This window comes from Heterodontus francisci, chromosome 24 (assembly GCF_036365525.1).
Source record: "Heterodontus francisci isolate sHetFra1 chromosome 24, sHetFra1.hap1, whole genome shotgun sequence".
Classification (NCBI taxonomy): domain Eukaryota; kingdom Metazoa; phylum Chordata; class Chondrichthyes; order Heterodontiformes; family Heterodontidae; genus Heterodontus; species Heterodontus francisci.
The window spans coordinates 17,584,223-17,610,319 of NC_090394.1; the positions used below are offsets into that span (position 1 = coordinate 17,584,223).

A 26,097-nucleotide genomic window follows, 5' to 3' on the forward strand; every position below is an offset into this window, starting at 1 on the left:
GTCCATCAATATCACTCTGTCCATCGGTATCACTCTGTCCATCAATATCACTCTGTCCATCAATATCACTCTGTCCATCGCTTTCACTCTGTCCATCGGTATCACTCTGTCCATCGATATCACTCTGTCCATCGGTATCACTCTGTCCATCGATATCACTCTGTCCATCGGTATCACTCTGTCCATCAATATCACTCTGTCCATCAATATCACTCTGTCCATCAATATCACTCTGTCCATCGGTATCACTCTGTCCATCAATATCACTGTCCATCAATATCACTCTGTCCATCAATATCACTCTGTCCATCAATATCACTCTGTCCATCGGTATCACTCTGTCCATCAATATCACTGTCCATCAATATCACTCTGTCCATCAATATCACTCTGTCCATCAATATCACTCTGTCCATCGGTATCACTCTGTCCATCAATATCACTGTCCATCAATATCACTCTGTCCATCAATATCACTCTGTCCATCAATATCACTCTGTCCATCGGTATCACTCTGTCCATCAATATCACTCTGTCCATCAATATCACTCTGTCCATCAATATCACTCTGTCCATCAATATCACTCTGTCCATCGGTATCACTCTGTCCATCAATATCACTGTCCATCAATATCACTCTGTCCATCGCTTTCACTCTGTCCATCAATATCACTCTGTCCATCGATATCACTCTGTCCATCAATATCACTCTGTCCATCGGTATCACTCTGTCCATCGTTATCACTCTGTCCATCGGTATCACTCTGTCCATCGGTATCACTCTGTCCATCAATATCACTCTGTCCATCGATATCACTCTGTCCATCGATATCACTCTGTCCATCGGTATCACTCTGTCCATCGATATCACTCTGTCCATCGGTATCACTCTGTCCATCGATATCACTCTGTCCATCGGTATCACTCTGTCCATCAATATCACTCTGTCCATCGATATCACTCTGTCCATCGATATCACTCTGTCCATCGGTATCACTCTGTCCATCGGTGTCAGTCTGTCCATCGATATCACTCTGTCCATCGGTATCACTCTGTCCATCGGAATCACTCTGTCCATCGATATCACTCTGTCCATCGGTATCACTCTGTCCATCAATATCACTCTGTCCATCAATATCACTCTGTCCATCGGTATCACTCTGTCCATCGGTATCACTCTGTCCATCGATATCACTCTGTCCATCGGTATCACTCTGTCCATCGATATCACTCTGTCCATCGATATCACTCTGTCCATCGGTATCACTCTGTCCATCGCTTTCACTCTGTCCATCGGTATCACTCTGTCCATCAATATCACTCTGTCCATCGGTATCACTCTGTCCATCGATATCACTCTGTCCATCGGTATCACTCTGTCCATCAATATCACTCTGTCCATCGCTTTCACTCTGTCCATCGGTATCACTCTGTCCATCGGTATCACTCTGTCCATCAATATCACTCTGTCCATCAATATCACTCTGTCCATCGGTATCACTCTGTCCATCGCTTTCACTCTGTCCATCGGTATCACTCTGTCCATCGGTATCACTCTGTCCATCGATATCAATCTGTCCATCGCTTTCACTCTGTCCATCGGTATCACTCTGTCCATCGGTATCACTCTGTTCATCGATATCACTCTGTTCATCATTAGTCACTCTCTCTCTCTGCCCCCCTCTCTCTCTTCCCCCCCCTCTCTCTCTTCCCCCCCTCTCTCTCTTCCCCCCCCTCTCTCTCTTCCCCCCCCCTCTCTCTCTTCCCCCCCCTCTCTCTCTTCCCCCCCCTCTCTCTCTTCCCCCCCCTCTCTCTCTTCCCCCCCCTCTCTCTCTTCCCCCCTCCTCTCTCTCTTCCCCCCCCCTCTCTCTCTTCCCCCCCCCCTCTCTCTCTTCCCCCCCCCTCTCTCTCTTCCCCCCCCTCTCTCTCTTCCCCCCCCTCTCTCTCTTCCCCCCCTCTCTCTCTTCCCCCCCCTCTCTCTCTTCCCCCCCCTCTCTCTCTTCCCCCCCCTCTCTCTCTTCCCCCCCCTCTCTCTCTTCCCCCCCCTCTCTCTCTTCCCCCCCCCTCTCTCTCTTCCCCCCCCCTCTCTCTCTCTCCCCCCCCTCTCTCTCTCCCCCCCTCTCTCTCCCCCCCTCTCTCTCCCCCCCCCTCTCTCTCCCCCCCTCTCTCTCCCCCCCCTCTCTCTCCCCCCCCTCTCTCTCCCCCCCCTCTCTCTCTTCCCCCCCTCTCTCTCTCCCACCCCTCTCTCTCCCCCCTCTCTCTCTCTCTTCCCCCCCTCTCTCTTCCCCCCCTCTCTCTTCCCCCCCTCTCTCTTCCCCCCCCTCTCTCTTCCCCCCCCTCTCTCTCTCCCCCCCTCTCTATCTCCCCACCCCTCTCTCTCCCCCCCCCCCCCGCTCTCTCTCTTTCTCCCCCCCCCCCCCCCCCCCGCTCTCTCTGCTCCGCTCTCTCTCCCTTGGTCCCCCCCCCCCCAGTCTCCTTCCTCCCCCCCCCCTTGGTCTCCCTCCCTCCACCCTTTCCCCCCCCTCAGTCTCCCTCCCTCCCTCTCTCTCTGTCTTCTTCCCTCCCTCTCTCTCTGTCTTCTTCCCTCCCTCTCTCTCTGTCTTCTTCCCTCCCTCTCTCTCTGTCTTCTTCCCTCCCTCTCTCTCTGTCTTCCTCCCTCCCTCTCACTCTGTCGTCCTCCCTCCCTCTCTCTCTGTCGTCCTCCCTCCCTCTCTCTCTGTCTTCCTCCCTCCCTCTCTCTCTGTCTTCCTCCCTCCCTCTCTCATTGTCCTCCTCCCTCCCTCTCTCTCTGTCCTACTCCCTCCCTCTCTCTCTGTCCTCCTCTCTCCTTCTTTGTCTGTCCTCCTCCCTCCCTCTCTGTCTGTCCTCCTCCATCTCTCTATGTCCTCCTCCCTCTCTCTCTCTCTGTCTTCCTCCCTCCCTCTCTCTCTCTCTCTGTCTTCCTCCCTCTCTCTCTCTGCCTACTGCCGGCTGTTGCCCTATCTGGGATTTCCTCTTACCGGGGCTACTGTTGGTCATAACTTCCCAGTTTTCCATGTGCAAGTGGCAGTAGGAGGGCAGGGCCTGAATCACCTGGCACATTTTTAATCTTTCTGTTCAACTTCCCAGGGTTGCCATATGGAAGGTGGTGTAAGGACCCAGGGATTGGTGGTAAAGACCCACAGGGTCCAGCTGACCACCTCCCACCTTCACCTCCCACCCCAGCCTCCACCCTGTCAAGTCATTGCCTTCCAGAGAGAAATAAAGTTGATTAACTAAATCCATGAAAATGCCAGAAGTCAGTAAAAAAGAAAGGGTGGATCCCAGTCTAATATCTTTTCCTCAGTCAATATGTTTTATTTATTTGTCTAGTGTGCATTGATGTTTACCCTGCTGTACAGAAATTATTTTGTCAGACTACATCTGAATTTCTTCTGAGGTTCTGACAATGATTGATTAAGTTAAAATAATACCAATACATCAGTCCATTTCCGAGCTCTTGTTAGTCATCGTGTATCCTCTAGTCATCCTCTAACAAGAGGCCATTTGTAATTTTCATCTTTCTCAAAAAATTACGATGAATAATGTTTTTCACCGGTATATGTGCGGATATTTTTAATGAATATTTTACTAGATATTCCACAGTTTTTGTATGATACTACTCTGTGATAATTCCTTTGGGCTTGTTTCTTGAGATACTCATTATTCCCTTTTTCTTACTTTTTCAGTCATAAAGTTCTTTAATGCCGGAACTTGTTCGATTCAAAATTCCTCTGATCAGATTACTTCTCAATCTGTTTTGTTGTGTGTGCTTCTCCACGTATAAACAATAAAAAAACTAAGGTTTTGAAGAAGGGCATCTTCAATCTTTATGACAAAAGATTAGTTTTAATATTACTAGATGTCTGTATAACCAAATGCAGATTGGCTGATCGCTTTGCGGAACATCTCTATTAAGTCCACAAATGTAACCCGGAGCTTTCAGTCGCCTGTCATTTTAATTGAGTCATTTATGGCATAGAAGGAGGCCATTCGGTCCATCGAGTCCATGCCGGCTCTCCACGGAGCTATGCCGCCAATCCCACTCCCCAGCTTAATCCCTGTGGCCCTGCAAGTCTATTTCTGTCAGGTGGCCATCCAACTTCCTCTTGAAGTCAGTGATTATCTCAGCTTCCTTGTGGGCAGTGAGTTCCAGGTCATTACCAACCGCTGTGTAAAAAAGTGCTTCTTCATATTCCCCCTGCATCTTTTGCCCAAAACCTTCAATCTATGTCCCCTAGTCCTTGTACCATTTGTTAATGGGAACATCTTTTCCTTGTCTAACTCATCTAAGCCTGTCATAATCTTGTACACTTCTATTAAATCGTCCCTCAATTTCCTTTGTTCTAAGGAGAACAAACCCAGCTAATGCTCAACTCCACTCTGATTCAGTGAAACTCCATAGAAGATCAAGGAACAGTACCACAACTTTCTCTGCCTCAACTACCCTTTCAGGCAGTTAGTTCCAGACCATCATCACCCTCTGGGTGAAAAAGTTTTTCCTCATCTCCCCTCTAATTTTCCTACCAATCACTTTAAATCTATGCCCCCTCGTCACTGACCTCTCTGCTAAGGTGAATAGACCCTTCACCTCCACTCTATCCAGGCCCCTCATAATTTTGTACATTTCAGTTAGATCTCCCCTCAGCCTTCTCTGTTCCAAGGAGAACAACCACAGCCTATCCATTCTTTCCTCATAGTTGCATTTTTCCAATCCCGGCAACATCCTTGTAAATCTCCTCTGTACCCGCTCTTGTGCAATTACATCCTTTCTGTAATGATGTGACTAGAACTGCACACAGTACTCAAATTGTGGCCAAACCAATGAGTTATACAGTTCCAGCATAACCTCCCTGCTCTTGTATTCTATATCTTGGCTAATAAAGGAAAGGATTCCATATGTCTTCTTAACCACCTTATCGACCTGTCCTGCTACCTTCAGGGATCCGTGGACATTCACTCCAAGGTCCCTTACTTCCTCTACACTTCTCTGTATTTTCCTGTTAACCTTGTATTCCTCTGCCTTGTTTGATCTCCCCAAATGCATCACCTCACACTTCTCCAAGTTGAATTCTCTGTCCATCTGACCAGTCCATCAATATCTTCCTGCAGCTTATAGCTATCCTCCTCGCTAGCTACCACACGGCCAATCTTTGTGTCGTCCGCAGCTTCTTGATCATGCCCCCTACATTTACGTCCAAATCGTTAACATACATCACAAAAAGCAGGGAACCCAGTACTGAGCCCTGTGGAACGCCACTGAAAACAGCCCTCCAGTCGCTGAAACAGCCGTCAACAATTACCCTTTGTTTCCTGCCACTGAGCCAATTTTGTATCCACCTTGCTGCATTTTCCTGGATCCCATGGGATTTTATTTGTTTAACCAGTCTGCCATGTCGGACCTTGTCAAAAGCCTTGCTAAAAATCCATGTAGACCACATCAACTGCACTACCCTCATCTATCTTCCTTGTTACTTCAAAAAATTCAATCAAGTTGGTCAGACAAGATCTTCCCTTAACAAATCCATGCTTACTATCCTTGATTAACCTGTGTCTTTCTAAGTGACAGTTTATCCTGTCTCTCAGAATAGATTCCAATAATTTGCCCACTACTGAGGTTAGATGACCGGCCTGTAATTATTCAGTCTATCTGAGTTCAACCATTTCAAATCCTAACCATTGCCCCATTTTTTTCTGACAGCAGTTGTTGTTATTGTTTCTGCTTTTCACATTTACACCTCCTTTTGGACCCATCTTTTGTCCTGTTATTATCTCTTTTGCCTTGTACCTTCATTCCTTTAGCAATTTAATCTCTCCTGCCTTCCAGCCTATCACAGACCTTCTCTTTTGTTCTTTCCTTCCCTCCCCCCTCCCTGCCTCTGAACTTGCTTTATATCTGTTATATCGCTAACTTTTTCCAGTTCTGATGAAAGGTCATTGACCAGAAGCGTTATCTCTGTTTCTCTCTTCACAGATGGTGCCTGACCTGCTGAGTATTTCCAGAATTTTCTGTTTTTCATATCTTTATAACCTGGAGCTTAATCTGTTTGTGTGCATGTATTTTTTAAAAATCTGCTGCTCCATAATAATTTTTAAAAATATATTTATATTAATCACTGAATCGATTTGGAGCTTGTGTGGTCAAGCAGGTTGTAAGCATTCACACAAGGCTGCAATCCATTCTTTCTCCACATTAACTTGTGCATTTCAGGATTACCAACTCATTGTCTTGATGAGAAGTGGATCATTCTGTGTGTTAGTTAACAGTCTGTATACAAGCTACAGATTATCTCACACAATTGAAAGTGAAATGGTGGGAGGAATTTAGAAGAACTTGGGTGTTTATGTATCACCCATTTGAAGGAATACCCCAGGATAAAGATTTTAACATTAAATGATTGTTAGAAAAATATATCCTCACTGGTTTTCTTTTCTAATTGATTATTGAAGACAGCTTTTAAAAGTATATAATTAAAGCAAAATACTGCGGATGCTGGAAATCTGAAATAAAAACAAGAAATGCTGTAAATACTCAGCAGGTCTGGGAAGAGAGAAGCAGAGTTAACGTTTCAGGTCAGTGACCCTTCATCAGAGCTTTCAGAAATGGTTAGTTTGTATTTCATGCATTAATACCTCTGCAGGGCTATTACAACAGATTGAAAAATTATCCTTCCCGAAGTGGAGTAATTATTCCAATCCTAATCTTCAAATGCTAGAGGTCTGTATATAATGATCTCATTGAGGTAGCATGGAGACCGGTAAATTCAATAACTACATTCTCTAGAGGGTGGACTTGGAGGAGACATTTTATCAAGGCAGATGTGAGGTTAAGATAGTGCGCCAAACACCAAGGGTATGACTGTCAATTGTAACAAGAAAGCCTTTAAATTGACCATTACACTTGGCATTTTGTAGTGATAATCTGGGTTACAGAATCACAGAATTGTTACAGTGCAGAAGGAGGCCATTTGGTCCATCGTGTCCACACCAGCTCTCTGAAAGAGCAACTCCCTCAGTTCCATTCCTCTGCCTTCTCCCTATAACCCTGCACATTCTTCCTTTTCATATAACTGTCTAATTCCCTTTTGAATGCTTCAATTGAACCTGCCTCCACCATGTTCTCAGGCAGCGCATTCCAGACCTTAACCACTCGCTGTGTGAAAAAGTTTTTCCTCATGTCATTTTTGCTTCTCTTATCAAATAATTTAAATCTGTGCCCTCTCATTCTCGATTCTTTCATGAGTGGGAACAGTTTCTCTCTATCTACTCTGTCCAGACCCCTCATGATTTTGAATACCTCTATCAAATCACCTCACAGCCTTCTCTTCTCCAAGGAAAATAGTCCTAACTTCTCCGATCTATCTTTATAACTGAAATTCCTCACCTTGGATCCATTCTCGTGAATCTTTTCTGTACTCTCTCCAAGGCTCTCAACTCTTTCCGCAAGTGCGGTGCCCAGAATCGGACACAATACTCCATCTGAGGCCAAAGTAGTGTCTTATACAAGTTCACCTTAACTTCCTTGCTCTTGTACTCTATGCCCCTATTAATAAAGCCCAGGTTACTGTATGTGTCAAGTGTCACATCCTCACAGTTGCCTTCATTGAAAAACTAAAAGAGAAAAAGAACTTTATTACATTGTAATAGCAAATCTCCCATGGTATTGCTTCCAACAAGACAAAAATATGCTGTATACCAAATAAAGCATAATGTGTACACTCATGTAATACACAATGTGTTGTAATATAGCTGATCTTCCTAGCCTTTGCTCATTGGGGAAAAAAAACTCTCTACCTGCAATGGTGTCTCTGCTTTTATCCTAATCCAATTGATTTATCTCTTTTTTAATTTTAAAGTGTAGATAGCTAGATGAGAAATCAATAAGAAATTGGAATAAATTATTTGAATTTGATTGCTTGGAGTTGTGTGGCTTGTTGGTTCGTGTATGGTAGCTTTTCCTACCTGCTTTTATTTGAGTGAATTGGGATAGTTAACTTGCACTCAAATAATCACTGTCTGTGAAATGCAACAAACACTACCATGAGTGATGCTTTGAAGTGTGATGTACACTTTTCTATGTACTATGAGCATGCACTAGATGCAAGACTTCTAATTGCTAAATTTGCAGATCAGGTTGGAGGTAGAGATTATCATGTGAACCCCTAAATTAAATTGCAGTTATATAATGTCTTTCCCAGTATCGTATCATCAACTAGCATGGTTGCCTTATGAAAAGACTTATTTAAAAGTGGTTTTCTTGTTTTATTTTTAGCATTTCGGCATATATTGCAGCAACACGAGTGCAGAATGTCAAGCAGCCGCTTAATATTGACTGTTCACAGAGCTGGGAGACCTGGGGAGGATTGAAACCAAACTCCTTTGATCTTATTGTAAATATTAACATGATTCACATCACAGAGATAAAGTGCACTGAGGTGAGATTTCTATTCATTTGTGTGAATTCGTTTTCGCTGTCATTCCTGTCAGCCCCAAAGAAGCCAGTTGAATTGCATGTTCAGAAGATGAGATATAGGACAAGCCCCTAATCCAGCCATTCAGTTGGAAAATTAAATTATGGATTGAGGTATGGTTAAATTTTTTACAATTTTGTAGTGGATGGAAACAAGCTTAATATTAATCCCTAATCTCATGATTCAATTGCTTTCCAGTTAAATGATTTAACTTCAATAAGGAATTAATGTTTTGCTGTTCATATGGTGTATCGATAACTGAAATATATTGCAAAGTGTCTTTTTAGGAATTGGCTAGATGAAAAATTTTGTTTAAAATCAAATATGTGATGTTTAGGTGTGAAACTAGTCATGTGATTAATTTGGGAGCATCATCCTTCCTTCTGTGTAAATGACCACAATGATGACTACGAGAACAGTTTCTACTTGTATAACACTGTTACCATAGCAACACATCCCAAGTTGTTTCACAGAAGGGTTGATCAGACATCACATAGGAATTCAGAGAAGCTTGGAAGAGGGGACCAATCAGGTTGAAGAGAGAAATTCTGAAAAGGCCTTTGAAGATGAAGAGAGTAATAAGGCAGATAGGTTCAGGAACAGAATTTCAGAATGTGGGGTCAAGACAGCTGAAGGCTATGTTATTTGCGGGGGTGGTGAGAAAAGGTAGAAACAGATGCACAGTATTCTATATTCAGAAGTATGAAGAGTGCAAGCTGGGACATAAGGTAAGGCTGGAGGAGGAAAATGGCTTCAAGGAGTTACTGAGTTGATTAGTGTGAAAATATCAGCAGAGAACGAGTCATAGATCTTGGAAGTGTATTACTAATTCAGCTTCTACCCATCGTAAGGCTCAGGAGTGACTATGCAAAGGTAATTCCTCCCATGAGTATCTCAATATGACTTACTCTTTTTAAAAAAAAATCTAATTTTCTCCCTCCCCCTTTTCCATTTGGAAGTTGCTGACATGCTTACTGGGGTAGAGCTCCAAAGGCATTTGTCACCCTCCAATAACCCACCCAAGTGGCTATTCTTCACATGTGACCCTAGATATCGAGTACTCACAGACTGTTTGACCTTGGGGAACATTGTAGCTGACCCATTTCCTGTTGATCATAGAATGATAGAGCACAGAAGGGGACCATTTGGCCCATCATGACTCTGCTGGCTTTTTGACAGAGCAATTCAATAAGTCTCCTACTCTTCCTTTATAGCCATGCAAATTTTTCCCCTTCAAGTATGTATCCAATTCCCTTTTGAACGTTATTATTGAATCTGCCCTTTCAGGCAGTGCATTTCAGATGATAACTTGTTGCGTCAATATTTTATCTTCATGTTGCCTCTGGTTCTTTTGCTGATTACCTCAAATTTGTGTCCTCTGGGATACTAACATTTTTGCCACTGGCAACAATTTCTCATTACTCTGTCAAAACAGTTCATGATCTCCCCTTAACCTTCTCTGCTCTAAGGAGAGCAATTCTAGTTTCTCTTGTCTCTCCAGGTAATTTGAAGTCTTTCATCCCTGGCACCATTCGAGTAAATCTCTTCTGCACCCTCTCTAAGGCCTTGACGTCCTTCCTAAAGTGTGGTGTGCAGAATTGGCCACAATACTCCAGCTGAGGGATAAGCAATGTTTTTTCAAAGGTTTAGCATAACTTCCGTGCTTTTTGTCCTCTGTTCCTGTATTATACGCCTTTTTAGCAACCTTCTCAACTTGTCCTGCCCCCTTCAAAGACTTTTGTACATAAATTCCCAGGTGTCTGCCCTCCTGCACCCCCTTTAAAATTGTACCATTTATTTTTATATTGCTTCTCCTCATTCTACCTGCCAAAATGTATCACTTCACACTGTTAAATTTCATCTGCCAGGTGTTGTTCATTTCATCAGCCCGTCTATTTCTCCTGAAGCCTATTACTATCCTCTTCATTGTTTACTATATTTCTGAGTTTTCTGTCATCTGCAAACTTTTATGTTATCCCCTGTATACCCAAGACCAGGTCATTAATAGATATCAAAAAGAGCAGTGGTCCCTACACCAACCAGTGGGGACCACTGTATACTTCCCTCCAGTGCGAAAAACAACCGTTCACCACTACTCTCTGTTTTCTGTTCCTTAGCTAATTTCATATCCATGCAGCTACTGCCTCTTTAATTCTATGGGCTTCAATTTTGCTAACAAGTCTTATTATGTTGTATGTTATCAAACACCTTTTGAAATTCCATATATACATTAACTACACTACCAACCCTCTCCTTTACTTCATTGAAGAACTCAATCAAGTTAGTCAATTTAAAGTTAAAGTCAAACACAATTTGGCTTTAACAAATCCATACTGCTTTTCATTTATTAACCCATATTTTTTCAAATGCTATTGAGTTTTGTCCTGGATTATTATCTCTAAAAGTTTTCCCCACTGCCGACCTTAGGCAGAACAGCCTGTGGTTGCTGGTTTTATCACTTCCTCTTTTTTGAACAGAGGGTATAACATTTATATTCCTGTAGTTCTGTGGCAGTACTCCCATATCTAATGAAGATCTTGGCCAAAGCCTCTGCAATTTCCACCCTTACTTCCTTCAGCAACCTAGGATGCATCACATCCAGACCTGGTAACTTCTCTACTTCGAGCGCGGCCAACTTTTTAAGTACCTCTTCCTTAGCTTATTTTTATTCTATCCAATTTCCCGACTGCCTCCTCCTTTACAGTGACATTGGCAGCATCCTCTTCTTCAGTGAAGACAGATGCAAAGTACTCTTTTAGTACCTCAGCTCTGCCTCCAAAGATGATCTCATTTTTGGTCTCTAATCAGCTTTGACTCTCCCTCTACTATTTATGTGTTTATAAAAAACTCTTGGGTTCCCTTTGATGTTACCCATTAATCTATTCTCATACACTGGTGATGACAAGGAGTCTATTTTTTCCCCTCCTTGGGACAAGTTGTACTGACCCAAAAGATCAACATAAGTGGTCACATCCTCCAAAACAATTGAAGTAACCTTGGTGAGTTGCTGCAGTGCATCCTATAGATCATACACACTACACGTACAATGTGCCACTGAGTACAACTATCATCAGGTTTGAATATCAGTCTCAAGATATTAGTGAGCAGGACTTTGCAGCTTTGAATGAGCTGAGATTGCCAACGTCTGTTCTGCTTTGTTGGGTCCCTGCCAATAGGTCCATCATTTCCTTTCCTTATTTTTGGATTTGGTAGTGATTGTTTGCATATGAGTGGCTAGAGTGTAATGAGAGTAGTAAGAGTCAAGCACACAGTGTGGAACTGGAGTTACATGTAGGGTAGATCAGGTAGGGGACGCAGGCTCACATCCCTGAAGGATATTTGTGAATTAGTTGAGTTTTTATGATATTTGGGCTTTCATGATTTGTTTTGGTGCTAGCCCATGCATTAGCAAAATTATTGAATTCAATTTCACAACTTCCATGCTGGTATTTCAATCGGAACATAAGAAGAAGAGAAGGCCATTTAGTCCTTCTAGCCCAGGGATGCCCAACCTTTCGCATGGAGGGCCACATTACAAGTTTTGTCTTCTATAGGGGGCCGGTGAGACAGTTTCAGAAAGATAAAGACATTAAAATTTATCTTGGTATAAATCAAAACAACAACAACTGTGCAATTTGTGAAGAAGCTTGAAATGAAAAGATTAATTTATTGACTTACTTTCTCATTACTATGTTGGACACTGATTTAGTGAGATACCTGGTATTGTTTTGCTTGCACAAGTAGTCAATGTTTGCTTGCACACTTGTTGTAGCAATGTGGAGTATTCCAGATAGATGTCCATTTGTCAGGAGTGATCTTGATCACTCTCTCTTCCTCCCTCTCTCTCTCTCCCCCTCTGTCCCCCTTTGTGTGTTGTCCCCACCCTGTTATGTTCCCCTCCCCATGTCGTCCTCGTTCTGTGTCCTCCATCTCTGTGTCCCCCCTCTTTCTGTCCGCCCTCTCTCTGCACCCCTCCCCCTCTCTCTCTCTGACCCCTCTCCCTCTCGGTCCCCCCTCTCTGTCCCCCTCATTCCCTCTCTCTCCCTCATTCCCTCTCTCTCCCTCTCCATGTCCCCCGCACACTATGTTGCTTTCTCTCTGTTGCACACTCACTGTTCCCCTCTCTCATGATCCTCCTCGCTCACAGCGCCCCCCCTCTCCCTCTCCCCCCTCTCCCTCTCCCCCCCCTCCCTCTCCCCCCCCCTCTCTCTCTCCCCCCCCCTCCCACTCCCCCCCCTCTCCCACTCCCCCCCCTCTCCCTCTCCCCCCCTCTCCCTCTCCCCCCCCTCTCCCTCTCCCCCCCCCTCTCCCTCTCCCCCCCCTCTCCCTCTCCCCCCCCCTCTCCCTCTTCCCCCCCCCTCTCCCTCTCCCCCCCCTCTCCCTCTCCCCCCCCCTCTCCCTCTCACCCCCCCTCTCCCTCTCACCCCCCCTCTCCCTCTCACCCCCCCTCTCCCTCTCACCCCCCTCTCCCTCACCCCCCTCTCCCTCTCCCCCCCCCCCTCCCTCTCCCCCCCCTCTCCCTCTCCCTCTCCCCCCCCCCGCTCCCCAACCCTCTCCCTCTCCCCAACCCTCTCTCTCTCTCCCCCCCACCTCCCCCCCCCCACTCCCCCCCCCACTCCGCCCGCCCCTCTCACTCCCCCCCCTCTCACTCCCCCCCCTCTCACTCCCCCCCCTCTCACTCCCCCCCCTCTCACTCCCCCCCCTCTCACTCCCCCCCTCTCACTCCCCCCCCTCTCACTCCCCCCCCTCTCACTCCCCCCCCTCTCACTCCCCCCCCTCTCACTCCCCCCCCTCTCACTCCCCCCCCTCTCACTCCCCCCCTCTCACTCCCCCCCTCTCACTCCCCCCCTCTCACTCCCCCCCTCTCACTCCCCCCCTCTCACTCCCCCCCCTCTCACTCCCCCCCCTCACTCCCCCCCCCTCACTCCCCCCCTCTCACTCCCCCCCTCTCACTCCCCCCCCTCTCACTCCCCCCCCTCTCACTCCCCCCCCTCTCACTCCCCCCCCTCTCACTCCCCCCCCTCTCACTCCCCCCCCTCTCACTCCCCCCCCTCTCACTCCCCCCCCTCTCACTCCCCCCCCTCTCACTCCCCCCCCTCTCACTCCCCCCCCCTCTCACTCCCCCCCCCTCTCACTCCCCCCCCTCTCACTCCCCCCCCTCTCACTCCCCCCCCTCTCACTCCCCCCCCTCTCACTCCCCCCCCTCTCACTCCCCCCCCTCTCACTCCCCCCCCTCTCACTCCCCCCCCCTCTCACTCCCCCCCCCTCTCACTCCCCCCCCCTCTCACTCCCCCCCCCTCTCACTCCCCCCCCTCTCACTCCCCCCCCCTCTCACTCCCCCCCCTCTCACTCCCCCCCCCTCTCACTCCCCCCCCCTCTCACTCCCCCCCCCTCTCACTCCCCCCCCCTCTCACTCCCCCCCCCTCTCACTCCCCCCCCCTCTCTCTCCCCCCCCCTCTCACTCCCCCCCTCTCACTCCCCCCCCCTCTCACTCCCCCCCCCCTCTCACTCCCCCCCCCTCTCACTCCCCCCCCCCTCTCACTCCCCCCCCCCCTCACTCCCCCCCCCCTCTCACTCCCCCCCCCCCTCTCACTCCCCCCCCCCTCTCTCTCACTCCCCCCTCTCTCTCACTCCCCCCTCTCTCTCACTCCCCCCTCTCTCACTCCCCCCCTCTCTCTCACTCCCCCCCTCTCTCTCACTCCCCCCCTCTCTCTCACTCCCCCCCTCTCTCTCACTCCCCCCCTCTCTCTCACTCCCCCCCTCTCTCTCACTCCCCCCCTCTCTCTCACTCCCCCCCTCTCTCTCACTCCCCCCCTCTCTCTCACTCCCCCCCTCTCTCTCACTCCCCCCCTCTCTCTCACTCCCCCCCTCTCTCTCACTCCCCCCCTCTCGCTCACTCCCCCCCTCTCGCTCACTCCCCCCCTCTCGCTCACTCCCCCCCTCTCGCTCACTCCCCCCCTCTCGCTCACTCCCCCCCTCTCGCTCACTCCCCCCCTCTCGCTCACTCCCCCCCTCTCGCTCACTCCCCCCCTCTCGCTCACTCCCCCCCTCTCGCTCACTCCCCCCCTCTCGCTCACTCCCCCCCTCTCTCTCACTCCCCCCCTCTCTCTCACTCCCCCCCTCTCTCTCACTCCCCCCCTCTCTCTCACTCCCCCCCCTCTCTCTCACTCCCCCCCTCTCTCTCACTCCCCCCCTCTCTCTCACTCCCCCTTCTCTCCCTCTCACTCCCCCCTCTCTCCCTCTTCCCCCCTCTCTCCCTCTCACTCCCCCCTCTCTCCCTCTCACTCCCCCCTCTCTCCCTCTCACTCCCCCCTCTCTCCCTCTCACTCCCCCCTCTCTCCCTCTCACTCCCCCCTCTCTCCCTCTCACTCCCCCCTCTCTCCCTCTCACTCCCCCCTCTCTCCCTCTCACTCCCCCCTCTCTCCCTCTCACTCCCCCCTCTCTCCCTCTCACTCCCCCCTCTCTCCCTCTCACTCCCCCCTCTCTCCCTCTCACTCCCCCCTCTCTCCCTCTCACTCCCCCCTCTCTCCCTCTCACTCCCCCCTCTCTCCCTCTCACTCCCCCCTCTCTCCCTCTCACTCCCCCCTCTCTCCCTCTCACTCCCCCCTCTCTCCCTCACTCCCCCCTCTCTCCCTCTCACTCCCCCCTCTCTCCCTCTCACTCCCCCCCCACTCCCTCTCACCCCCCCACTCCCTCTCACCCCCCCCCACTCCCTCTCAACCCCCCCCCACTCCCTCTCAACCCCCCCCCCACTCCCTCTCAACCCCCCTCTCCCTCTCAACCCCCCCCACTCCCTCTCAACCCCCCCCACTCCCTCTCAACCCCCCCCCACTCCCTCTCAACCCCCCCCCACTCCCTCTCAACCCCCCCCCACTCCCTCTCAACCCCCCCCCACTCCCTCTCAACCCCCCCCCACTCCCTCTCAACCCCCCCCCACTCCCTCTCAACCCCCCTCCACTCCCTCTCAACCCCCCCCCACTCCCTCTCAACCCCCCCCACTCCCTCTCAACCCCCCCCACTCCCCCTCAACACCCCCTCCATCCCTCTCAACACCCCCTCTCTCCTTGTCCCCTCTCTCCCCCCACCCCCGCCACTCACTGTTCTTCTGCCCAATTCTCTCTTCCCTCCCCAACCCGCCGCAGCCCAACTGTTGCAGGGAGTGGGAGCGCTCAGTACAGCTGCTTTGTGGTTTTTCAATTTTTTTTAAAGTATCATGCTGTCCGTTTCTCAACTGACAGGTGCTGGGGGCGGAAACAGCGGTTTTTGAACTTTGGACAGATTCGGGGTTTTCCAGTGGGCTTTTAAAAAAAACTCAGAAAACCCCGAATTTATGCAAAGTTGGGAAACGCAGTTACTGCTCAAAACACCTGACAGCTATGAAACTAAGTGCATTGTCTTTTAATAGCCGGTCTGGAAGAAGTGACTGGAAACTTTCTCATCTCCAAATACATCCGCAAGTCGGATGGAAACCTTTGGCGGTCGGATGCTGGCCCTCGGGCTGTATGTTGGACGACCCTGATCTTAGCCTGTTCCACCATTCAGCCATTAGATTGATCGGTACTTCAGTTCCATTTACCTGCCTTTGATTCATAGATCATCATTAGGTACCTCATAAAAATTTAATTATTTGACCTTGAAAATTTCAATTGACCCAGCAGCCACAGACCTTTGGGGAAGAGAAGTCCATATTTCCACTACTCTTTGTGTAGAAAAAATGCTTCCTGATTTCATGCCTGCACGGTCTGGCTCACAACCTCCAAACCATATCGATGAAGTTACTGTATGCTCTTTACTGGCTTGCAACAGTTGTACTTCTGTCTGTATATTTTCAAGCTAGGCTTAACATAGGGTAACAGTCAGAAATTGCATTTAACTTTGCTCTATCGAACCAGGAGAAATGCAAGGAACAGAATTCCTACTTCTGTAGCTGAGAGCCGGGAGTGTCACTGAAATGCTTCGTTCTAATTTAGGATTAGTTGCCATTATTTTTTAAAAGACGTACATACCAAACATACAGAGCTAAAACATGGAAATTCCATTTTCATCACATAATCCTCTCTGGCTCGCTTAAGTTTTTGTTGTTTTACTTGGCAAATAATTTTTGTTGGTGACTTACTGCAGCAAATAATTGCATCCCTGAAGAATTTTTTTTTTAAAAAAAGGCAAGGCAACATTTCACCCATGAACCAGGTTGGTGTGTCAGTATACTGCGAATGCCAGTTGCTAGTGTCTCCAGTGTCATTTATTTATTTAGAGATACAGCACTGAAACAGGCCCTTCAGCCCACCGAGTCCATCTATTGCTGTTGACAAGTTGTTGTGGATTTTTGCCATTTACTGCAAAGAAGTTGCAATGGATCTGTGACAAAAATCTTGTAGTCTCTCCCTTTACTCCTTTAAAAAAAAATGTTGGAGCCCTATGCCACATATCTTTGTAATTTTTCCCCTCAATATTAGCCAAGAATATCACAACCTCCTCCTCGGCTGTTGCCAGAGCCTTGAGACTACTATATGAAGGCCATATACATTCCAGCACCATCACTGCATTCCCCCACCCCCCCCCTCCAACTTCCCTTTGGAATAGCATCTTCTCTGATAGCTTAGCTTTGAACATAGATGGAACCAGCCAAGCAATTCTCACGTTGCATAACAGGAGCTTGGGAGGAAAATTGAAAAGATGTCTGAAATAACAATCACAATTATAGGATCTAAGACTGTTAGTTAATGAGATGCCATTATTTACAACATTCTGTTTCCTGCAGGGTCTGTTCAAAGGTGCTGGTCAGTTACTGAAACCAAATGCCTTACTCATCACTTATGGGGTAAGTAATCAATGAGGTTGTATTCGATGACAATGGAAAGATTTATTGCCTTCTGTCACATTAAGAATACAGAAAATAAATCAGGTTTTACATTATTTTCACTGCCCCACTGTTGTGCAAAGGCATTGATTTTAAGGGAAATGATTTACAACACTGTATTCTTAAGTGGAAGGAACTTTATAATGCTGAGCTTTAATTGTTTAATGCTTAGTGTTTGGGTGTACTTTTCTTATATTTCTTCCATTTCATCCTCTCATTTCTTAAAAATATTGCTAATGTTGGGATATAGGCAACCAGAAAAATTCCACCCAAATTTGTAATTCTTCATTTTTTTATTCATTCATGGGATGTGAATATCACTGTCAAGACCAGCATTTATTGTCCATCCCTAATTGCCTTTGAGAAGGTGGTGGTAAGCTGCCTTCTTGAATACAACTGAATAGCCTTTTAGGCTATTTCAGACAGCAGTTAAGAGTCAACCACATTGCTATGGGTCTGGAGTCACACACAGACCAGACCAGGTAAGGACAGCAGATTTCCTTCCTTAAAGGACATTAGTGAACCAAATGTTCTTATGTATTTATGACATTCTAGGATTTTCATGATCACCATTACAGATAATAGCTTTTTATTCCAGAGTTTATTTAGTTAATTGAATTTAAATTCCCCAGGTGCCATAGTGGGATTTGACCTCATGCCTCTGGATTACTAAATCAGTAACTTAACCATAATTTTTCTGTATCCTGTGCACATCTGTTACAACCAGGTGAGGAATGTGTCTCGGGGTCTTTTGCTCTCTTTACCTAGTCTCATTGTAACAGGGTTTAATATTAAACACACTGTGTTTTGAGCTTCCCTTTTTGTGAATCCTTGTTCACAGTTTCCAATTATAAGGCAAAGAAATGAGCACAAACAGGTTTTCTTTGGTTTAAAGTAGAAAGATGAAATTTATTAAACCTTAAACTTAAACTCAAATGCGGTTAAAGCCTGTGGATATACAATGCTCCCAAGCTAGCATGCACATGGAATATACACATGCAAATGGGGACAGAAAAGAGCAGAAGAAAAGACAAGTAGAATAGTTTGAGGCAATATTTTGTTAGTTTCTTGAGCTCTCTGTAGTCCTTGATTGAAAATATGGTCTTGCATTTCATTGGGGCCCAGTATTCTTTGTAAACCTTGTTCATGTAGGAGATTTTTCTCTCTCTGAGTTTACATGTCTTCAGTGGTTTCAGCCCCCTGAGAGATGAGCAGGCAGGAGAGGAGAGGTCTTCTCAAACCAGGAGCCAGGAGCTTTTTGAGTTTGAATCCTTTGTTGGAAGATCAAATCTCAACAGCCAGCTAGTCATGTGACTAAAACTGGTCTGACCACTTCTGTGTATTGGAGAAAGCAACGACTGGGTCCCTTTTGTTCCAACACTGCTAGTATTATGTGAATGTCCTTCCAGTCAGGGTCTTGCAATTTTAAGTTTTAACGTTCATGTGGCAAAATAATGTGTGCCTCAGTCTTGGCAGGCGAGGGGTTTACCTGACAACGTCACTCACTGAGTGTCACTGACGAGCCCAGTTACGTCCGCAGTTGGCAATTTCACACATGAGTTTTCAAGCAGGCGGCACTGGCTAATGATTCGCAGTGGGAGTCCTGGCTGATTTGCTATTTTCTCCCCTCCACCCTCCCACCACAAAGCCCAGAGGTGCTGAAAGAAAGATTTGCATTTATAGAGCACCTTTCGTGACCTCAGCACGTCCTAAAGTGTCTTACAGCTAATTAAGTACTTTTAATGTGTAGTCCCTGTTGTAATGTATGAAACAGAGCAGCCTGTTTGCACACAGCAAGCTCCCACAAACAGCACTGTGATAACAGTCAGATAATTTTTTTGTGATGTTGATTGAGGGATTAATATTGGCAGGCTTAATTTTCCTGCAGTTCTTCAAAATTTTCTTTTATGTCCAACTTAGAAAACAGACTTGGTCTCGGTTTAACACTCCTCTAACAGTGCAGCACTCTCTCAGTCCTCCACTGGAGTGTCAGCCTAAGTTTTTGTGCTCAAGTCTCTGGAATGGGACTTGAACCCACAAGCTTCTGACTCAGGTGTGAGACTGCTACCAACCAAGCCACAGCTACACCATGGGCGAAATTTTACAGTGGACGGACAGGAGCCGGACTCCGACGTAAATGTCAGTAACGAACCCGCTTCCGCCCAGCCTGTATTTTACGGATCCCCAGGCTTTAATTGGCCCGAGGCGGGACTTCCACCCACTTGAGGTCCCGCCTCAGTGAGCTGCCGGCCAATAGGCGGGTCGGCTACTCTTAGTCTCAGCAGCGCCACTGGGAACGGTGGCCATAGCTGGGCCTGCAGCCCAGCCGATGCCATGGACCCGAGAGAGTGGGTAAGTTTGGATTGCCTCACCAGGGGGATCGCTCATGCCCTGGTGAGGATAGGATGGTCGTTTGGGGGGAGGGGGGGCGTCTTGGACCCCGGGGGTGGGTTGGGAGGCGGGGGCGGGCGGCCCTCAATCGGGCACCCTGTGCCCAACTGCCATGTCCCCCGGGGCGCGGAAAGGCCGGCAGCTATTGCTGGGCGGCCTTTCACGTCCCAGGCACGCCCGCTTGCCACAGGAGGCGGGCGAGGGCCCTTAAGTGGCCAGTTAAGGGTCTTGATTGGCCTTGGCCGGTCGGGCCGTTTCCCCGCTGGACCTCCATAAACTTGGTCGGATGCAGAATCGGGATGGGTAGGCCTCCCGGAGCCGGCCGCTCAATTTTACGCTGCCCCCACCTCACCATCTGACCCGCTGGGGCGGCGAAAATTCCGGCCCATATATCAATTGTTGTGCCCCATTATGACCCAGAGTGATGCTACCTAAAATAAACTAGGGAGTGGATGTGTGATCTTCTTAGTTTGAATGGTTCAGTATTAGACTGAATGGTGCATTGGGGAAGTATGTATGTTTTGTCTTGCCTATCTATTTTGCGGTTGTAATGCAAATGCACCTCCATTTTAATGGCCTGATACTGAAATGAAGAAAGCACATGATGCTTTTGTTCATGCTTATTATTTTTACTTTTATTGTGGTAATAATTCACAGTCCCTAAGATTTCATTTTTATTTTGGAGTCATAGAGAGATACAGCACTGAAACGGGCCGTTCGGCCCACGAGTCTGTGCCGACCATCAACTACCCATTTATACTAATCCTACATTAATCTCCTATTCCCTACCACATCCCCACCATTCTCCTACTACCTACCTACACTAGGGGCAATTTACAATGGCCAATTTACCTATCAACCTGCAAGTCGTTGGCTGTGGGAGGAAACCGCAGGACCCGGCGAAAACCCACGCGGTCACAGGGAGAACTTGCAAACTCCACACAGGCAGTACCCAGAACCAAACCCGGGTCGCTGGAGCTGTGAGGCTGCAGTGCTAAACACTGCGCCACTGTGCCGCCCTGTTTTCTGGGAGAAATAAAGACTAAGATGCTTTGTTATCTCTTAGTTAAAGCTGCTGCTGCTTGCTGGGTTGTCACCAAGCAACCATAATCAGTGCACTGGGAATTACATTGATCAGATATATCTTGGTCAATAAAAATAGCTGATTTTAGCATAAATATAATGTTCTGCTTTGCTCCTTATTCATTGCTGTTATGAAGTTATTATTTCAAAAGTAATACTTAATGTACAATAACTGCAGTCTCCCAAGGTGAAATTAATTCAAATTCTCCTGGCCTGAATACAAGCCTCAGCTGCCTGTCCACTGCCCTCATCTGAGCCCAACTCAGTCCTTGTCCCTTTGTCCTGCAGCTTCTTGCCCATCTGCCTCCAATCCTCTTCAGACTTAATCTATTCACTGAAGCCTTCCACCTGCTCCCAGCACAGCTCCAAATTACTCAACTTCCCCACCTTGGTCACATGCTTGCCAACATTATCACCTCTGCTGATTTCACCACCACTTTTAAAACTGATGTCATTATGCAGTCATTATAGCACAGCAGCGGCCATTCAGCCCACCAAATCCATGCCGACTCTCTGTGCAGCAATTCAATCAGTCCCATTCCTCCCCTCTATCCCCGTAGCCCTGCAAATTTATTTCCCTCAACTGTCCATCCAATTTCTTATCGAAATCATTCATGGTTTCCGCTTCCACCACCCCCATAGGCAGCGAGTTGCTGGTCATTACCAATGACTGCGTAAAAAGGTTCTTCCTCACATCTCCCCTGCATCTCTTGCCTGAAATCTTTAATCTGTCTCCGCTAGTCCTTGTACCATTAGCTAATGGGAACTGCTTTGCTTTGTCAACCTTATCTAAACTTGTCAGAATGTTGTACACCTCTATCGAGCCTCCCCTTAACCTCTTCTGCTCCAAGGAGCAGCTTCTCCAACCTAAACTTGCAGCTAAAATCCCTCATCCCTGGAACCATTCTTGTAAATCTCCTCTGCACCCTCAAGGACCTTGACATCCTTCCTAAAGTGTGGTGACCAGAACTGGATGCAATACTCTAGTTGGGATCTAATCAGAGCTTTATAAAAGTTCAGCATAACTTCCCTGCTTTTGTACTCAATATGTCTATTTATGAAGCCCAAGATCCCATATGCTTTGCCAAATACACTTTCAAGATGTCCTGCCACTTTCAAAGATCTATGCACATGAACCCCAACTCTCGATGTTCCTGATACTCTTCAGAACTGTGCATTAAGTCTACATTGCCTCTCCCTATTCATTCTGCCAAAATGCATCATGTCACATTTCTCTGTATTAAATTCTATCTGCCACTTGTTTGCCCATTCTGCTCACCTATCCATATCCTGTTGTAGTTGACTGATATTATCCTCATTGTCTGCCACACCTCCAAGTTTGGTATCATTGGCAAATTTTGAAATTTTACGCTGTATTCCAATATCCAAGTCATTTATTTATATATATATATATATATATATATATATATATATATATATCATAAGAAGCAGTGGTTCTAGTACTGAAGTTTGGGGAACACCACTATCTACTATCCTCCAGTCGGAAAAACAAACATTTACCACAACTCACTGTTTTCTGTCCTAAAGCCAATTTTTAAAATTCTAAGCTGACACTTACCTTCCTATTCCAAGTGTCTCAATTTTGTTAACCAGCCTTCTTTGTGGTACTTTGTCATATGCTTCCTTTACGTCCATATAAACAACATCCATCACATTCCCTTCATCAGTCTTCTCTGTTACTTCATCAAAAAAATATCAATTAGTCAAGATGAATCTGCCTTTTACAAATCTATGCTGGCTCTCTTGAATTAGCTCAAACTTCTCCAAGTTTAGTTTTAGTTTAGAGATACAGCACTGAAACAGGCCCTTCGGCCCACCAAGTCTGTGCCGACCATCAACCACCCATTTATACTAATCCTACACTAATTCCATGTTCCTACCACATCCCCACCTGTCCCTATATTTCCCTACCACCTACCTATACTAGGTGCAATTTATAATGGCCAATTAACCTTTCAACCTGCAAGTTTTTGGCATGTGGGAGGAAACCGGAGCACCCGGAGGAAACCCACGCAGACACAAGGAGAACTTGCAAACTCCACACAGGCAGTACCCGGAATTGAACCCGGGTCGCTGGAGCTGTGAGTGCTTGCTGATTTTTTTTCCCTGATTATTGTTTCTGAAATCTTGCCCACCACTGATGTTAAACTGACCAGCCTGTAGTTACTAGGAATGTCCTTACTCCCTTTCTTAATAAGGCTGTCACTCTCCAGTCCTCTGGCACCTCCCCTGTATCTAGGGAAGATTGAAAGATTATGGTAAGCCATTCCGCTATCTCCACTCACATTTCCTTCAGTAACCTGGGACGCAAGACTCGCAGACCAGGCGACTTCTCCACTCTAAGCACTGCCGGCCTTTCCAATTTTATTTTCCAATATTCCAATTTCCTATCAATTCCCTCATCCATTACCCCTACCATCTCTATTTCTACTGATGTTTTGTTAGCATCCTCTTGCTTGGTAAACACTGATACAAAGTACTCATTAAGTATTCTAGCCTTGCCCTGTGCCTTAGGCATATACAACCCCATTTGTCCCTAATAGGCCCCACCCCACCTCGTACTACCAACTTACTATTTACATGCTGATAGAAGATTTTTGGGTTCCCTTTTATGTTAACTGCCATTCTATTGTCTTATTCTCTCTTTGCCAGTCTTATTTTCCTCTTCACTTCCCCTCTCAATTGTATTTGGCCTGGTTCGCGCTTGAAGAATTCACCTGACATGCATCACACACCTTCTTTCTTGTTTCTTCATATTCTTTATCTCCCTTGCTATCCAAGGAGCCCTGGCTTTGGTTCCTTTTATCTTGGAATGTACCTAGCTTGTACCTAAAATATCTCCTCCTCAAAGATTGCCCATTGTTCCATTACTGTTTTTCCTGAATCTCTGGATCCATTTTAATGCCAGAATCATAGAAATTTACAGCACAGGAGGCCATTCAGCCCATCCTGTCTGCACCAGCTGACAAGTAGCCGTCCGGCCAGGTCCCACTTTCCAGCTCTTGATCCGTATTCTTGTAGGTTACGGCACTTCAGGTGCATATCCAAGTACTTTTTAAATGTTATGAAGGTTTCTGCTTCTGCCACCCTTTCAGGCAGTGACTTCCAGAAACCCACTATCCTCTGGGTGAAAAAATTTACCCTCGAATCCCCTCTGAACCTTCTACCTCTTATTCCAAATCTGTGCACCCTGATTATGAAGCCTTCCTATCCACTCTATCTAGACGCCCTCATAATTAGGTCTCCTTTTAGCCTTCTCTTTTCTAAAGAAAACAACCCTAGCCTGTCCAATGTTTCCTTATAACAAAGATTCTCCAGTCCAGGCAACATCCTTATAAATCTCCTCTGAACTCTCTCCAGTGCAGTCATGTCTTTCCTGTAGTGCAGTGACCAGAATAGCACGCAGTACTCTAGCTGTGGTCTAACTAGTCTTTTATACAGTTCCAGCACAACCTCCCAACTCTTATATTATGTGCCTCAGCTAATAAAGGCAAGTATTCCTTGTGTCTTCTTGACCACCTTATCTACCTGTCCAGCCACTTTCAGGGATCTGTGGACATGCACTCCAAGGTCCCTCTGTTCCTCTACACCTCTCAGTATCCTAGCATTTATTGTGTATTCCCTTGCCGTGTTAAACTTCCCCAAATGCACTTCTCCGGATTCAACTCCATTTGTCACTGTTCCGCCCACTTGACTACTCCATTGCTATCTTCCTGCAATCTACAGCTTTCTTCTTCATTATCAACCACACAGCCAATTTTTGTTTCATCAGCAAACTTCTTAATCATACCCCCTACATTCAAGTCTAAATCATTGATATATACTGCAAAAAGCAAGGAATCTAATACTGAGCCAGTGACACAAAAACCCATCAACCATTACCCTTTGCTTTCTGCCTCTGAGCCAATTTTGGATCCAACTTGCCACTTTGCCTTGGATCCCATGGACTTTTATTTTTGTGACCAGTTTGCCATGTGGGACCTTAGTAAAAGTCTTTCTAAAATCCATATAGACTACATCACATGCACCACCCTCATGTACCCTCCTTGTTACCTCTTCAAAAAAATTCAATCATGTTAGTCAGACACAACCTTCCCTTAACAAATCCGCGCTGATTGTCTTTGATTAATTAATGTCTTTCTAAATGAAGACTTATCCTGTCCTTCAGAATATTTTCCAGTAACTTTCCCATTACCGAGATTAGACTGGTCTGTAATTACTCGGTTTATCCCTTTTTAAATAATGGTATAATATTAGCTGTCCTTCAGTCTTCTGGCATCACACCTGTAGCCAGAGAAGATTGGAAAATGATGGTCAGAGCCTCCACTATTTTTTCTCTTGCTTCCCTTAACAGGCTAGGATGCATTTCGTCTGGGCCTGAGGATTTGTCCACTTTAAAACTTTCTCACTCTGTTAATTTTATGTAATAGTTCACACTCCTCCTCCCTGATTGCAATGAATGTATCATTCCTTTCTTTTGTGAAAACAGATGCAAAGTATTCATTAAGAACCATACCCTAGCTAGATCCCTCTCATCCCATTGAAGTTAGCGCTCTTCCAATTTAGAAGTTCTACTTCAGATTGTGCCTTGCTTTTTTCCATTGCTAATCCAAACCTTATGATACGATAATCACTCTTATGCTTCACCACTGACATTTGGTCCACTTGACCCAGGCAGGAGGAGTGCACCATCTTTCTCTAGTTCCACTTCTCCACAGGTCACAACATATATTTAAATGTTTACCCAATTACCAATACGGCCAATTATACTGTCTTTTTATTTCAGAAATAAAATCTACCAACCAGGTTTCTTTAATAAACAACAAAATTATCAATTTATTATAAAACAAGACTTATTCAGTAAAGATGCAAAGTATTAATACACATATTGAAATATAAATGTTCCCTTCTAAATTAGCCCAACACGTGTGTGTGCGTGCGTACACGCACATGCACACCAGTTAAAGAAAAATAAAGAAATTTTCTCTGCAGAGATCCTTTTACAACAAGACAAAATAGAATACTTTGGCCAAATACTTGTTAATTCTTGAAGGAAAAGGAGAAGACGTGGAATGCTATCAGTTGTCACTTTATTCTGATGTCCCAGATATGCGTAGACAGCTGTCACTGGGATCTTTTTGGAGCAGTTCTCTTCAGGCGACATCGAGGATTAGTATGACAGGCATTTCCAGGAGAAATGTGCCATCAGGGGTTTCAGTTATCACACACTGGATTCTCACGGTTACTCAGAGA

At 46.4% G+C, this 26,097-nt stretch overlaps 1 protein-coding gene across 1 annotated transcript in view; it reads left to right on the forward strand.

The window, feature by feature from the left end:
• Positions 1 to 26,097, forward strand: part of mettl26 (methyltransferase like 26) — a 67,397-nt gene that overhangs the window by 22,178 nt on the left and 19,122 nt on the right. Inside the window, exons 2-3 of the mRNA XM_068055729.1 lie at positions 8,291 to 8,453; positions 17,251 to 17,310. Of these exons, the coding sequence (XP_067911830.1) occupies positions 8,291 to 8,453; positions 17,251 to 17,310 (223 nt within the window). The remainder of the gene's footprint in view (positions 1 to 8,290; positions 8,454 to 17,250; positions 17,311 to 26,097) is intronic.